The 13,267-nt window shown below is 44.4% G+C and overlaps 2 protein-coding genes across 2 annotated transcripts; one reads left to right on the top strand and one right to left on the bottom strand.

The window, feature by feature from the left end:
• Positions 1-2,084: 2,084 nt before the first annotated feature.
• Positions 2,085-8,620, bottom strand: nsun4 (NOP2/Sun RNA methyltransferase 4). Its single transcript, XM_021311688.2, has 8 exons — positions 8,463-8,620; positions 7,607-7,820; positions 7,245-7,392; positions 7,002-7,156; positions 6,752-6,912; positions 6,543-6,667; positions 3,631-3,763; positions 2,085-3,488 (listed from the first exon to the last, which is right to left on the bottom strand). The coding sequence occupies exons 1-8, from the start codon at positions 8,556-8,558 to the stop codon at positions 3,345-3,347; spliced, it is 1,176 nt and encodes a 391-aa protein (XP_021167363.2). The 5' UTR covers positions 8,559-8,620; the 3' UTR covers positions 2,085-3,344.
• A 106-nt stretch (positions 8,621-8,726) lies between these two features.
• On the top strand, positions 8,727-12,138 carry LOC105919243 (cytochrome b-c1 complex subunit 6, mitochondrial). Its single transcript, XM_036137882.1, has 4 exons — positions 8,727-8,890; positions 9,236-9,295; positions 10,106-10,267; positions 11,783-12,138. Exons 1-4 carry the CDS (start codon positions 8,843-8,845, stop codon positions 11,813-11,815), a joined length of 303 nt encoding a protein of 100 aa, XP_035993775.1. The 5' UTR covers positions 8,727-8,842; the 3' UTR covers positions 11,816-12,138.
• The last annotated feature ends 1,129 nt before the right edge of the window (positions 12,139-13,267 follow it).

Raw genomic sequence — 13,267 nt, 5'->3', positions numbered from 1 at the left:
TTTGGTTATGTAAACCAACAGTTTCAGCAGCTGTCAGAGTGGCTGGTCTCAGACGATCTTGGAGGTGAACATGCTGGATGTGGAGATCCTGGGCTGGTGTGGTTACACATGGTCTGCGGTTGTGAGGCTGGTTGGATGTACTGCCAAATTCTCTGAAACGCCTTTGGAGACGGCTTATGGTAGAGAAATGAATATTCAATACACGAGCAACAGCTCTGGTTGACATTCCTGCTGTCAGCATATCAATTGCACGCTCCCTCAAATCTTGCGACATCTGTTGCATTGTGCTGTGTGATAAAACTGCACCTTTCAGAGTGGCCTTTTATTGTAGGCAGTCTAAGGCACCCCTGTGCACTAATCATGGGGTCTAATCAGCATCTTGATATGGCACACCTGTGAGGTGGGATGGATTATCTCAGCAGAGGAGAAGTGCTCACTGTCACAGATTTAGACTGGTTTGTGAACAATATTTGAGGGAAATGGTGATATTATGTATGTGGAAAACGTTTTAGATCTTTGAGTTCATCTCATGAAAAATGGGAGCAAAAACCAAAAGTGTTGCATTTATATTTTTGTTGAGTGTATAATAACATTCAACAGTAAATTAATAAAGTAATTGTAGGTAATGGTGGAAGCCTCTTAGTGAATGTTGAGACGGTTGCTTTCATAAACATGCTGTGGGGCAGAATGCCCAAACAGATCCAGGGTGGAAAACAGAGGATGCCTGAGATATCTGCAGCTGCTGGACCCTAACCTGGTGCATTATTAAAAAATAAGACTTTAAAAATTCACTTCCCTTAGTGGAGTGTGAGTCACACATTTAAATTCACAGTGGAAAACGCATTTTTTAACAATCAATCTTTGGTTATATGAATCCATCCTCAAGAATTAATATGAGAATCGATTCAGAATGGGAAAATGGATTTTTATAACATGGCCCTAGTACAAACATGTTACACAAGTCTATTTTCCAGGTGCACCTTAACTAACCTATACTGTGGTCCTATATCCTGTTTAGTGAGAAGGGACTGTCTCTTGGCAGCCCATCTAAACAAGTTATAAGTTTTAATGTTTTTCTAACAGTTCTGGGTTTAACTTTTAACATGCTGAGGCCAGCAGAGTCTGCGACACAACGCTGGAGACTTCTGCAACTACTCTGTGTTCACACTGCAGATGCAGCTTGGAGTAAATTTGCTAGGACAGCTACTGTAAGACAACAGACAGAAGAAATTTAGGAAAACTGTCTTAAGTTCAACATGTGAATATTTCTTACAGTAGAAACATAGATTTCATTGTTTTTAGACATGACCTTCCAACCCTGGCCAGGTTATTACAGATGGCATGTCCCCCTTAGCATGGCGTTACCACACATCAGCATGCTTAGGTGCAGCAAAATGCCAAAACTCCTGCTTTTGTAGAGGTAATCGCGACGCCACTGATGATTAGTTAATTAGCTCCATTAATAATAATTGTAATAATTAGCTTTGTCAGTGTAACAGATTCCTCTGCACTTACCCCATCCCTTACGGAGCAGTGGGCTGCCACTGTGCAGCGCCCAGGGAGCATTCTGGGGATGAGGGTCTTGCTCAGGGACCCAGAGTGACGGTTTAAGGGGTTTGAACCGTCCAGCTTTTTAACAGCTAGGCCACCGCTCCCCCTTAACCAGGTGTGTGCAGTTCATGTTAAATTCCATGAGACCAGGGAGGATGAACTTCTCTCCATTCTGCCTTGGTTTTTCGCTCGGTAAACAGACACGGCGTTCTTGCAGTTTAGTTTGCCATGACTGTTCATCCTGCTGGGCTCAGCGTGTGAAACCGTTAACCCCCAACAGCGGAAATCTTCTCTCCAGCTGCCAATACTTAACCTTCGAGCTTCAAGCAGCAACACTGCGCTGCCTTGAATGCACAAACTCCAGACACGTGTTCCAGTACCTTTCTGATCCTGCTGAATGATTGAAATCATTAAACTGCTTAGCAGACCACCCTGGGAGCTCAGCTTTACCGTTCTAAAGTTAAGTCATAATGTGCCATAACTTGGCTGTAGATCTGTCATACCATGCCTGTTTCCATGAAAACAGACTATCAGGGTGTTTTACATGTTTATTGAGAGCATCGTATTTGAAAACATAACAGAAGCAAGGCTGCGCAGTTAAATCCATAATATTCATCTTTTTAATACACAGCATGTCTCGCTAACACAGGCTTACACACATGGACACAAATGCACAGCGCTTCATTGGTTAATTCAATAATAAAGCAGGCAGCCAGACGAGTCTTCAGACAGCCAGAATAGAGAGTAACTCATCTCTAACAGTCTGCCATCTCCTGAGTGCTAAAACATGTAAATTTATGGAGGAGCCCATCGGAAACACATATTTACAATACGTTTAGGTAATCACAAGATGTGCGAGGAGCCATCCAAGGGCCTGGGGACGAACGCAGTCGGTACAAAAATAGTTTTTATGTGTCATTAATTCCCTCTGCATTCCCCGGTACATCCCCCTTTTGCCACAGTAATACAGTAATCACTCACAATCGCACAGAAAATTATCTGCACTCATCTGTGGAATAAAAAAGCGGCGGGGCAAGAGAGGGCGAGCTGTCCCATTTTAGCTCTCTGCTGCCTCTTTAATGTTCATCTGGGAGCCGCATGGCTGCCACCCGTCCCTGCATGCGGAGCAGCTTAACGACAATGGGATGTGGATTCATCTGACACACAAATATACAGTATTAGATGTATATTCTCTCACACACAGACACGCGCACCTTTTTCACGCTACATTGCCTGGCCAGGACAGCACCCAGGGTCATCGGCGGTTTGATGGCAGCAGAGGCCCCTGCACGCTCACATTAGGCAGTGATGAGAGGAAGCGCTTCACCTCTGACTGATGCTGATGCAAAATGGAATCAGCCTGGCTGGAGTAATGGAAGTTGCGCAGATTCAGATGTGAGAAGCTAAATGGTCAAATAAGTTCGCCTGCCTTTTCATTATCTTCTCCTTCCATGGAGAAACATGCAGCATTATGAGGCAAAGCCATCATTCCTGACGAATAACCAGAGGACAGAAGTGTCTTCGCTGAGGAGTCAGACGCTGATGCAAATGTGTTTCCTGACAGTCCAGGAGGACAGGCGTCCTGAGATCTTCTAACCCAGATGCACACATTAGCGCCCTCTGGTGGCCACAGAATAAAGAAGACACCGTGTGCCTTAGTCACTGTGGACCTCTACAGGAGAAAAAGAGCACTGCAGATGCTATCCACCAGGTCTGCCAATGACTGTCTTCCCGGTGCACACCAGGAACATGTGGAATTGTCTGTTTTGCATTTCATTCCCACAAAGCACAGTTTACGTGACTCTCCTCAGCTTGCACAGGTAAATGGGTCCAAAGTTAGCAGCTAAGTGCGGGATGACCATCTCACCCAGGTGGAGGTCAGGAGCAAAGTGAAAAGTGTTGCCAAACATCTGCACCAGAGGTTGGAGACTGACAACCTGCATCATGATATAGGAGAAAAGGAAGAAAGCAAACATTAACATTAACAAACTGCATTAACGTTTGGGGTAATGAGTTAGTCCATCTTCCACAACGTCCTCTGCTTCCATCTACATGAAGGCGTCTGATTGTTGCGCTGACCTGAAGCTGGATGCCGTGGTTCTCCTCAGCTAGCTGAATAGCTTGTTCAACCACACCCAGGTTCTGGTTGAGAGAGAGGGTGCAGGTGGAATACACGATCTCCCCTCCAGGACAAGCAGCGAGGATTCCCGCTCTACACAGGAGATGGGCACTTTGGTTACAATTAGCTGACAGGGCTGATGGGAAATGCATGAATGAACACATTAACTCTACGCCCTCCGTCTGTTGGGTATGACCAGTACTGATCGACCACAGTTTATGGATAGGTTTGGTATCTATTCAGGCATTTCCCCATATTACTAAACATGGTAAACACTTTAAACACCATCAGTGCTTTGAATTCATTGCTGTGGATCCGCCTCTTTACTGACTTCTTCTGTTTTTGCTGTTTGCCCTATTTAAATGTTTCAGACCAACCTGGCTCAGAGTGAAAAAGTAATAACAGCTGGTTGTACTATGTGAGAAGACCAAGAAAGAAGCTGCTACTCTGACAATCAACGCATTCAAGCTGCTCGCTTGGACAAGTCAAATATCTTCTGGAGAGATGTTTGGTGGCCAGATGAGACAAAGATTGATGAGAAGAACGTTTGAGTCAATGCAAGGCTTTAAAACCCTTAACGGTCCATCAGTGTTAAATCCTGGTGGTAGTATCATGCTGTGGGTCTACCTCCATGTGGTACTGGTGAAAATCCTGTGGAAAGGGAAGAAAGAAGACTGCCTCCAAGTTGTTTGACTTTACTTCAAATCAACTAAGAGACATTTTTTCAATATTGCTTTTGGTCTACTCATAAATTGGAGCCTGTCTGGATTAGTGAACTTTTTTGTTTTTTGACACACATAACTGAGGTTACCTGATTATTATTATTATTATTATTATTATTATTATCATCATTATTATTAAATATCATCATCATCATCATCATCATCATCATCATCATCATCATCATGCCAGGCTAAAAAAATAAACGGGACTGTGGGCGGTTGTGCGGGAGCCTGCATGGCGGGGTGAACGGCCAGTATTCAGACGATCATTGTCAGTGACTGCAGCATGTGAACACCAGCAGGATCTATCTCTGGAGACCAATTTTTCTCTTCCAGCTTCTTAACCTGAAATATCAATCAGGTCATTGGGTTTCCATGACAAGCTGGTTTAGAAGGATGGCGGCAGATCATCTTAGCCCTGGTCCTCTTTACAAACTGTTTCCTTGCTTTGTTGCAGCCAGATGATCCTAAAATCTACACTGTTATAATTCAGACTACAGGTAAACACAACAAAGGCATGAATTTGGGTTTAAGAGAAAGAGGGAGAGAAAAATTTATGGAGTCCTCCCCCTCATAAATAAGTTTCATCAGTTGACATGTGCCTTATGTGAGGTGGTCAGAGGCATGGGTGCTTGCTCTACCCTGTGGCAGCAGCTTTTTATTAGAACAGAGTTAGTATGAAGTAAAATCACATGGAGCCAATGATTGATGTCCTGCTGAAAAGCCCCGTGATCAGCCATTTTCTGTTCACTGGTAGAGTTCATCGGACTATTTTAATGTCTTGGTAGTTCAAAGAGTTCATGACGTCATGCACTCTGACAAGGTTCCCAACAGCTTTAGAAGCAAATCTGTCCCACAGCGTCACAGATCCTCCACCATACCCACCAGTGGGCAGGAGGTTCTTTCCCACATTTTCATCCTTTCTTTCCATATAAATAAAAAATGCCTCCACAGCCTTTATTTTAAAAGGAGTTCTAGGTGTAGCGATTCCATGCCACTGCAGATTTCTTCTTCTTGTCCTAACCTACTCAAATTAGGTTGAATTTCACTAAATCTTTCACTGTAATATTATGCTACTGGAATACAGATTAATTTATTTTAGGCTTTTTAAACATTTTTACCAGCGATGCAGACATATCTTTTCATGACTGTATGTTTAAAGTAAATTTGATCATTATTTATGGACAAATCCAGCTAGAAACTGCTTCAAGACCGCTGGCGAAGCATTCCTGATGATTAGTATCTGAAGCTAGCTGGGATAACATATGATTGACTACATTCATAGTGTTATAGGGGACTGGGATGGGGTTCATCTGCCAGTCATTGTGACGTGCTCACCTAACGCCAACGTGCGCTCGTTCCTTGTTAGTTTCCTCTGGCTGTGCACTTCTAGTGTTTATGTATCCTGTGAGCCTCGGTGTTAGCCGTTCTTTGTAGCTCCGCTGCTCTCGCTGTTTGAAAACGGCTGAGAGTTGCAAGAATCAAGCCGTCTTATAAGTTTATGAGAAGAAGAGGCAAGGCCAGTTTATTTATAAAGCACTTTTCAGTAACCGGACGATTCAAAGTGCTGGAAGAAGAAGAAGAAGAAGGCCTCAGAAGAAAGAAACAACATTGCAAAAACGGATCTAAAAACAAATAAAATGTTCTTAAAGTTAGTGTATTCGTCCTTGATTTGAGCCAGTAGATAAGATTATCTCCCAATGGAATGAGTATCTTTACCCCTAAAATAAGATAATTAGACATCCTGCACTTGAAATAAGATGATGGAGATGACTTGTTCCTATTTTAAGTGCAAAAATCTTATTCCATTGGCAAATCATCTTATTTACCTGCTCAAATCAAGGACCAAAACACTCATTTAAAGAAAATATTACTTATTTTTAGTTCTGTTTTTGCAGTGAAGACCAGATTGGATTTTGGATTTTTTCACACGATCCCCCAGAGGAGAGGAAGAGCAGGTAAGAAGGTTTTGAACATGTGCAGTTATTCAATGAGGGACTTTGGCATTTCTTATCTACGTGTCAGAAAAACGGCCCACTGTACCTTTAAGGAACCTTAACACATGTGACATTATAATCGTATATTTAGGATTTAATCATCAGTGGCTGTGTCCAGTGTGTGGTCTGGTTTGGTGCTGCCGGCACTCTTACAGCAGAAGCTCCACCTGCAGCTGCGGTAGGCTCCGCCTTTCCCCGACCCGGCTCCGGCTGAATATGTTGTTGTCGTCCTCCATGAGGGAATGTCTGTCTGTGGTGCAGGGAACGTCAACAAGTACCTGAACACAGAAACAAAAGCGTAGTGAAGCCCTTATTAGGGATTGGTGCCACCGGATGAACACGATTGTGTGACATCAGCTTACTCTGTCGAAAGAGTTCCTTTCCACCTCCCCCCACATGGTGCCGTCCAACGAGGTGACGCGCAGCTGGTCGTCGGTCAGAAGCTCTTTGGGAACGTAGCCGTGCAGAACCCTCTTCAATCGAGACGTTCGGGACGCCGACGAGTCATTGAGGCACAGAAACCCTGCGACATTGAAGCGACACGACGGGGAGTTAGCAGAGGAGCTGGGGGACGAACCGGCAGGACGGATCCGTTAGGAGGAGCCCACTCACTGACTGACTGAGTCTGGAGTAAAGCCAGGCTCTTCCCGCCGGGGGCAGCGCAGAGATCAAGAACCGCGTGACTCTTCTGAACGTCCAGCGCAAGACAAGGCAATACTGACGCTGCGTCCATCAGGTAGTAAGTCAACAGGCCAAACTTGTCGGGTCTTCAGGAGACAGGAGAGAGCGAGGATTCAAACAACGCTTTACTGGAACACTGATAACCCATGATTTTGGTTCCAGACCTCCGCTCACCTCGCAGGCTTGAACCGCGTGACGTCTCCTCTTGGAAAAACGAAGCACTTTATGTTAGGACTGAGCCGTGGAGGAGGCTGCTGCTGACTACCAACACCAGCAGTCGCCGTGGACACGCCGCTGGAGTCGGGCTGGGAGGACGCCTCGGCTGCAGGAAAGACGAAGAATGCGCAGTTAGCCTTAGACTGGAGCCACCAACAGCGTCCGCAGGGACACAGATGTTGGGTTCTGAGCCTGAAACATTTTGAGATTCATTTGGAGAGCTAAGATGAGGCTTTTATCTAAAATGAAATCATTTCTTTATGTTTTAAAGACTCCTTGTCCGGTGTCACTGGGACCGCTGGATATAAACGCACACTTACCCGCTCCATCGCTAATAAAGTCTCTGCATCCCTGAGCTACGAGTTCTTCCAGATGTGGGTTATGGGAGAAATTATTGAACAGGGCGCCGTACTTTCTTTCTGACAGCAGGGCCACCCGGACTGAGGGCCACAGCGGCCCCAGCTGGGCGCCGTAGGTGGCATCAAAATGCTGCAGAGCCAGCCTGGTGGGAGGGTGTTTGGGGAGTGTGGCAGCCTGTCGGAGAGCAAAGAAGATTCAAAGCTTTGTAACAATCCTTAACTTTACATCACAACCCAACTTACTGATCTGTTTGACTCTAATGTGACTTCCTAATTAAGATAAAGAAAAGAAAATGTTACAGAAATATAAAGCCTGTATTGTGTGTTTTCAATTATTCTGAGACTAATTGAACTGGCTCTATCACAACAGTCAGGAGAGGAGTCTGTGTTGAAAAAAATACTTTTTCACTTATTTCTTTTAAACATGTAGGCATCAGTAAGATGTATTCTGCTGATGTTCTTATAAGATGGTCTTATGCTGACCCTACCCGCAGATGGCAAAATTGAAAAAAGAGAAATCACCTGATATTTTGCACACACATTTTGAATATTCACTGACTTTATTCATATTAGAGACTTTTTTCCGTCTCCCCTAATAGCTGTTTTTGTAATGCCAGTCAAATGTGAGATGATTTTCCGCCGCTCACACCGGTGCATCTGAACATGGTGCGTCCCACTGTACAAACTCCGTCTGCCCGGTCCACGCTTCGCCGGGTGTTAAATGGTGCGGACCCAAGGACTCGCGCCCCATGAAATTAAAACACCGGTTTTCTCACAAAGCGAGCATTAAAAGCTCTGTCATGTGTCTGCTACCTACCCATTTCCCTTTCACTCGGTGTCGTTTTGCCGTCAGGGGTCTCAGGTCTTTAACACTCCTCACTAACACTCTGGAGGTCTCGAGGAACAGCGCCATCACGCCGTGCAACAACGTTTTCCGTCCGACTTTTCTTCCGCATCCGCCGCAAAACGGTTCCGCGCGCACATTTTCATTCGGCTGGGTCTTACGCAAAACAACTCTGCGTCTGATTGGACAAAGTAAACGTCGATGAAACATTTGAGCCAATAGGAAACTCCAACCGGAAAACGCGTTCTAGTCGTTTCCCGGTGAGTGACCGACCTCGCGTCCTCGAGCAGGGACATTAGCGCACACCTTGGCTTCGGCTAGCTGACCCGGTGGCTGGTTTCAAACGAGCAGAGATGGTTTTCGAGAGGAAAATGCTCACGTACGGAGACCCCGACGAAGAGGTAGAGAAAATATCAAAACATCTGTGGGCAGAAGTCATATGGAAGTAGCGTAGCACTAGCAGGTCGTGTTACCTAATAGCTGCTTATTCTGTGGTGGACCATAGGAGCGAAGGGTCAGCCTTTAAACACGACGAAACTGTAACATAACTATACCTAGAATAACGATACCTGCGATTTTGTCTGGTTTTTATTTCGCTTTATTCTGTTGTAGAAAGAGCAAATGATAGAAGATAGCCACCAAGGATCTTTTTTTTTTAGACCTCCGCGTTACTTCACCCTGAGTTCTTGGATTGGGGTTTATCTTATTTTAAACTAACTGGAGTTGTTCTTCTTGCCGCCGATCAGGAGGAGGATGCTCCTGCAGAGGAGGAGGAAGAGGAGGAAGAAGAAGAGGAAGACATGGTGGTAAGTGGCCATAAGCCCTAGAAGAAGACGGACACTGTTGGAGGGGGAATAAAATGTCCAGATGTTGCAGCAAACAGCTGTAGAACAGGGACAGAAACACGATGCTGATGGGAGCTTTAGCGTTTTTCCCCCACCCACGTTTGCTTTCAATATATACTTGAGCCTGAGATTTTTTTTGTTCTCTTTTTATTTTAGTACATCCGTGTTTTCTAGAACCTTGGCATAATTCCCAATATATAAACAATTCGTACTGTACACATGACAGTGTTTGATGTCATCATAGCAACCTGAGCCCATCTACCACAAAATAGATCCTAAGAGCTTCATCCCATAAGCTTCACAACATTCAATACTTTGCCAAACCATAGATTTCTGACAACGTATCTAAACATAACATTATGACCACTGACGGGGGACGTGGATACACTGATCTACATCGCCGCCGTGGCACCTGTAAGCAGGTGGGCTTTGTTGACGATGAGAACATTATGGTTTATCACGATAATATTTTGAACAATTTATCATCTAGCCAATTTGTTATTGTGACAGGCCTAGGCCCAAAGTTGGGACCAAATGGGATGTGAAGGTAGCCGCACACACGTCATTTCACAGTGTTAGGTGGTGGTCCTGTTGTGCAGTTACCCATAACCTCATGCCAACTCAACACAAAGCTCTATTAAACGTTTCTGGGTTGGGGTTAACGCTCCGTGCTTCACTGGTTTTGCCACGGAGCATAGAAAGCACAAAGAATTTAGGATTCCTATCTACGTCTTCCAACCGTACTCCAACTCCATTTCACGTGCCTTTCAGGACCCCTTGGAAACATTACGAGCCAAATGTGAGCAGACCGAACATTGTGTGCACCTCAAGGAGCGTCTGGAGATCTGTGAGGCCAGAGTCAGTTCCAGGTCCAACACTGAGGAGGAGTGCACAGAGGAGCTCTTTGACTTCCTGCACGCACGCGACCATTGTGTAAGTATAAACCACAGGACAATCAGGAATGCACTCAAACTGATCGTAGTTTAGTCCACAGGACTATTCTTTCTATTTCACCTTTTAGTTCAAATAAAAGAACTTTGAATTGAGTGTTAAAGAACAGGGTTGAGTTACTGCGGAATTATGGTTAGAATTAAATTCTGACAGCCACGTTATCTACACAAATAAATGTGATTAAAACAAGATGTTGAAAATATAGCAGCCTAGAAACATACGGGCAGCTAATCTTTCCAAAATAAGACTGTCGTGGCCATTTATGTTGACTTTTTGTGAATATTAAGTTCTCTTTATTTAGTTTTTTCTCTAGATGCTAGAATATACTTAAATTAGTTTGAAACCAAAATCTGAAATTTCACATTTAGGGTTGTGTAGACCCTCCCATTAATTAAAAAAGATTAAGAACAGACCGGAGGGTGTTGTGGTGGAATTGTCTTTTGTTAGTCAAATGTCTGGTGTGATAACGGGAGGTTGTGACGACTGGTTCACACAGCAGGATTTTTAGTCCGATTTTCACCAAGATCTTCCCCTTCTGAAAGGAGTCGATTATCTCTGTCTCTTAAAATAATCTTAAGAGATTATCCTGCCCTGTGTGGTGTGTTAAGAGCGATGGGGTCCGCGCCGTGGATCGTCCGGACCGCTCCGTCCTCAAATCAGGGATAATCAACATGTTGGGTTGTCTTGGCCTGATATCTTAGGGTGTATGGTGTCCCCCGAGGACAAACTAGCAGGCAGCCTGTTGAATGTGACGTGTAGCCAATCAGAAAGCGAGGTGAGGGAAACCTGGGAGAGAAAACCTTAACTCTCCTCCATTTCATAGTGCAGCAAGCGTAGAGGCCGCCTGCCTCTTCAACCAACACCTTTTCTCTTTAGGTTTTTTTTTTATCCATTAAAATCAGTCCACAAACTATCAGCATTATTCTTCCTGTTCGTCCATGTTTATTTTACTCACGTTTGATCTTGAGAGGATTTTACAAGATTTCCCGTCTGACATGTGAACGATCCTGAGTGAAACCTGTTGGTGTGTTGAGCTCGCCGTCTGACCGGACGCCACACGCTGCACAAGCAAACATGTTTTATCTAAGATGTTTTATCCTTACGGATCAGTCCAGAAGAGCGCAATCTTAGGAACAGCTGAAATACTTAGAACCCTTTAAAACTCGTCTGAAAACACTTTTTCTCTTTGGCTTTTAACCCAGAGTGATGTTTTTCTGTGTTTCAGTCATGCCCCCCTCCCCAGGGACCACTGCTTTAGATTATTTTGGCCTTTGAAAATGTTCTAAAATTGGGTTTATTGCTGAGTGAAAACTCCTCCCTGTTCTAAACCTGCCTCTATTGGTTCATATATCAGACAGAAGCTGAATTTACCGCTACAAGCCACTCCTCCATCTCTGATGCAGACATCTTCACCTGCATGTGCTGCAGATGTTGAAGCTGCTGTGTAGCACTCTTTTTGCTTCATATAAGGTGCTAATTGTGTTTCTCTGTTTTCAGGTCGCACACAAGCTGTTTCATAACGTGAAATGACCTGCCCAGTGCCCACCCACGTCCTCTCCCAGTGCAGCTGTAGGATCCTATTTAACTACAATCATCGATAAGCAGACGCTGTGTTGCCTGCTTCCCTTAATCACGACGGACTGGATGCATGTCCTCGGTATTCATGTGCACTTACAAACATTGCTATTCACCAGCTCTGCTGTTACCCGTCCCTGGTGCAGCGGATTTAGAAATTTGTGCAACGAGTTAATGGGCTCTGATAACATGGCGTTCCAGGAAAGAAATGTTTACCTCAGGTTTGGCCTTGGATTCACTGTTCCAACTTAGAAATAAATATTTTCTCTTACTCCTGGGTTCCTGGTCTGTCTGAAAGTGTATTTCCTCACCGTGCTGCTGGCATTTAAACAGTTTGGATATTTGATTTATGGTTTTTGTTGAACTGCTAGATCCCTGCCCTTCAGTCCAATTTGAGGGTTTATGTAAAGGATAAACCGTGCATGTCTTATTCCAAGAGGATTTACATTTTTCCCCTAAACACCAATAATGACAATGTGAAGAGTTGTTTTTGTGCAACTAGATTAGAAATAAACTAACTTGGCACATCTGTCTTTGGGCAGTTTGGCTGATTCCTTTTAGTAAAACCTCATAAGTACCATCAGGTTGGATGGAAAATGGAGTCAGTAAATCAAGAGCTGAGTCCTGCACATGGGCAGGAAAAAATAACTGGACTGTCCATTGGTTCAATGTCCTCTTTTCAGAGGAAATTTTTGTATTTCATTTGCAAATCCAAGATCCCAGAGTCTGGAGGAAGAGTGGAGAGGCACAGAACCACGTTGCTTTAAGTCCAGAGTGAAGTTTGCAGTCAGTGGTGGTTTGGGGCACCATGGTATCTGCTGGTTCTGGTCCACTGGGCTTCCTGAAGTTCAGTCATCTACCAGAACCTTTTAGAGCACTTCACGCTCCTCTCTGCTGATAGAGATGCTGATTTGATTTTCTAGCAGGACTTGGTACCAGCCCACACTGACAAAGGTACCAGAAGCTGCTCCAATGACCATGGTGTTACTGATTGGTCTAACCTGAACCCCCTGAAAGCTATACAGTATTTTCAAGAGGCAGGAGACTCTGGATCCAACAAGGCAGATGACCTGGAGGCCGCTACCAAAGCAGCCTGGGCTTCCTGAACACCTCAGCAGAACCACAGGCTCCATGCCACGCTGCATTGATGCAGGAAGTCATGCTAAAGGAGCCCCAACCAAGTATTGAGTGAAAAGAAATGAAGTACTAAAATGTTCTACAAGATTAAAAATATGAGTTTTAATTTTCTGTAAGTCAATAGAATTTACAAGAACTAGGCGTAGCCTCAGTTGATGAGCCAGGATGTGTTCAGGCAGACTGAATCCACATTGTCCACTCCAGCTAAAGCTGCAGAAACGTCAAGTTTGGTCCTGGAAACAGGATTTACCTGAGCTTCATGCAAACACT

The sequence above is a fragment of the Fundulus heteroclitus genome, chromosome 6 (genome assembly GCF_011125445.2).
Source record: "Fundulus heteroclitus isolate FHET01 chromosome 6, MU-UCD_Fhet_4.1, whole genome shotgun sequence".
NCBI lineage: Eukaryota > Metazoa > Chordata > Actinopteri > Cyprinodontiformes > Fundulidae > Fundulus > Fundulus heteroclitus.
The sequence above is the reverse complement of the archived record's forward strand: the minus strand, read 5'-3'. Positions and strand labels throughout refer to the sequence as shown.

Bases quoted from the DNA above. Each gene is read 5' to 3' on its own strand.
- nsun4 (XM_021311688.2), bottom strand. From the start codon at position 8,558: ATGGCGCTGTTCCTCGAGACCTCCAGAGTGTTAGTGAGGAGTGTTAAA. The intron at 7,821-8,462 runs GTAGGTAGCAGA...GCTCTCCGACAG, and splicing joins ACCGAGTGAAAGGGAAATGG to GCTGCCACACTCCCCAAACA. The intron at 6,668-6,751 runs GTAAGCTGATGT...TTCTGTGTTCAG, and splicing joins AAAGGAACTCTTTCGACAGA to GTACTTGTTGACGTTCCCTG.
- LOC105919243 (XM_036137882.1), top strand. From the start codon at position 8,843: ATGGTTTTCGAGAGGAAAATGCTCACGTACGGAGACCCCGACGAAGAG. The intron at 9,296-10,105 runs GTAAGTGGCCAT...CGTGCCTTTCAG, and splicing joins AAGAAGAGGAAGACATGGTG to GACCCCTTGGAAACATTACG. The intron at 10,268-11,782 runs GTAAGTATAAAC...CTCTGTTTTCAG, and splicing joins TGCACGCACGCGACCATTGT to GTCGCACACAAGCTGTTTCA.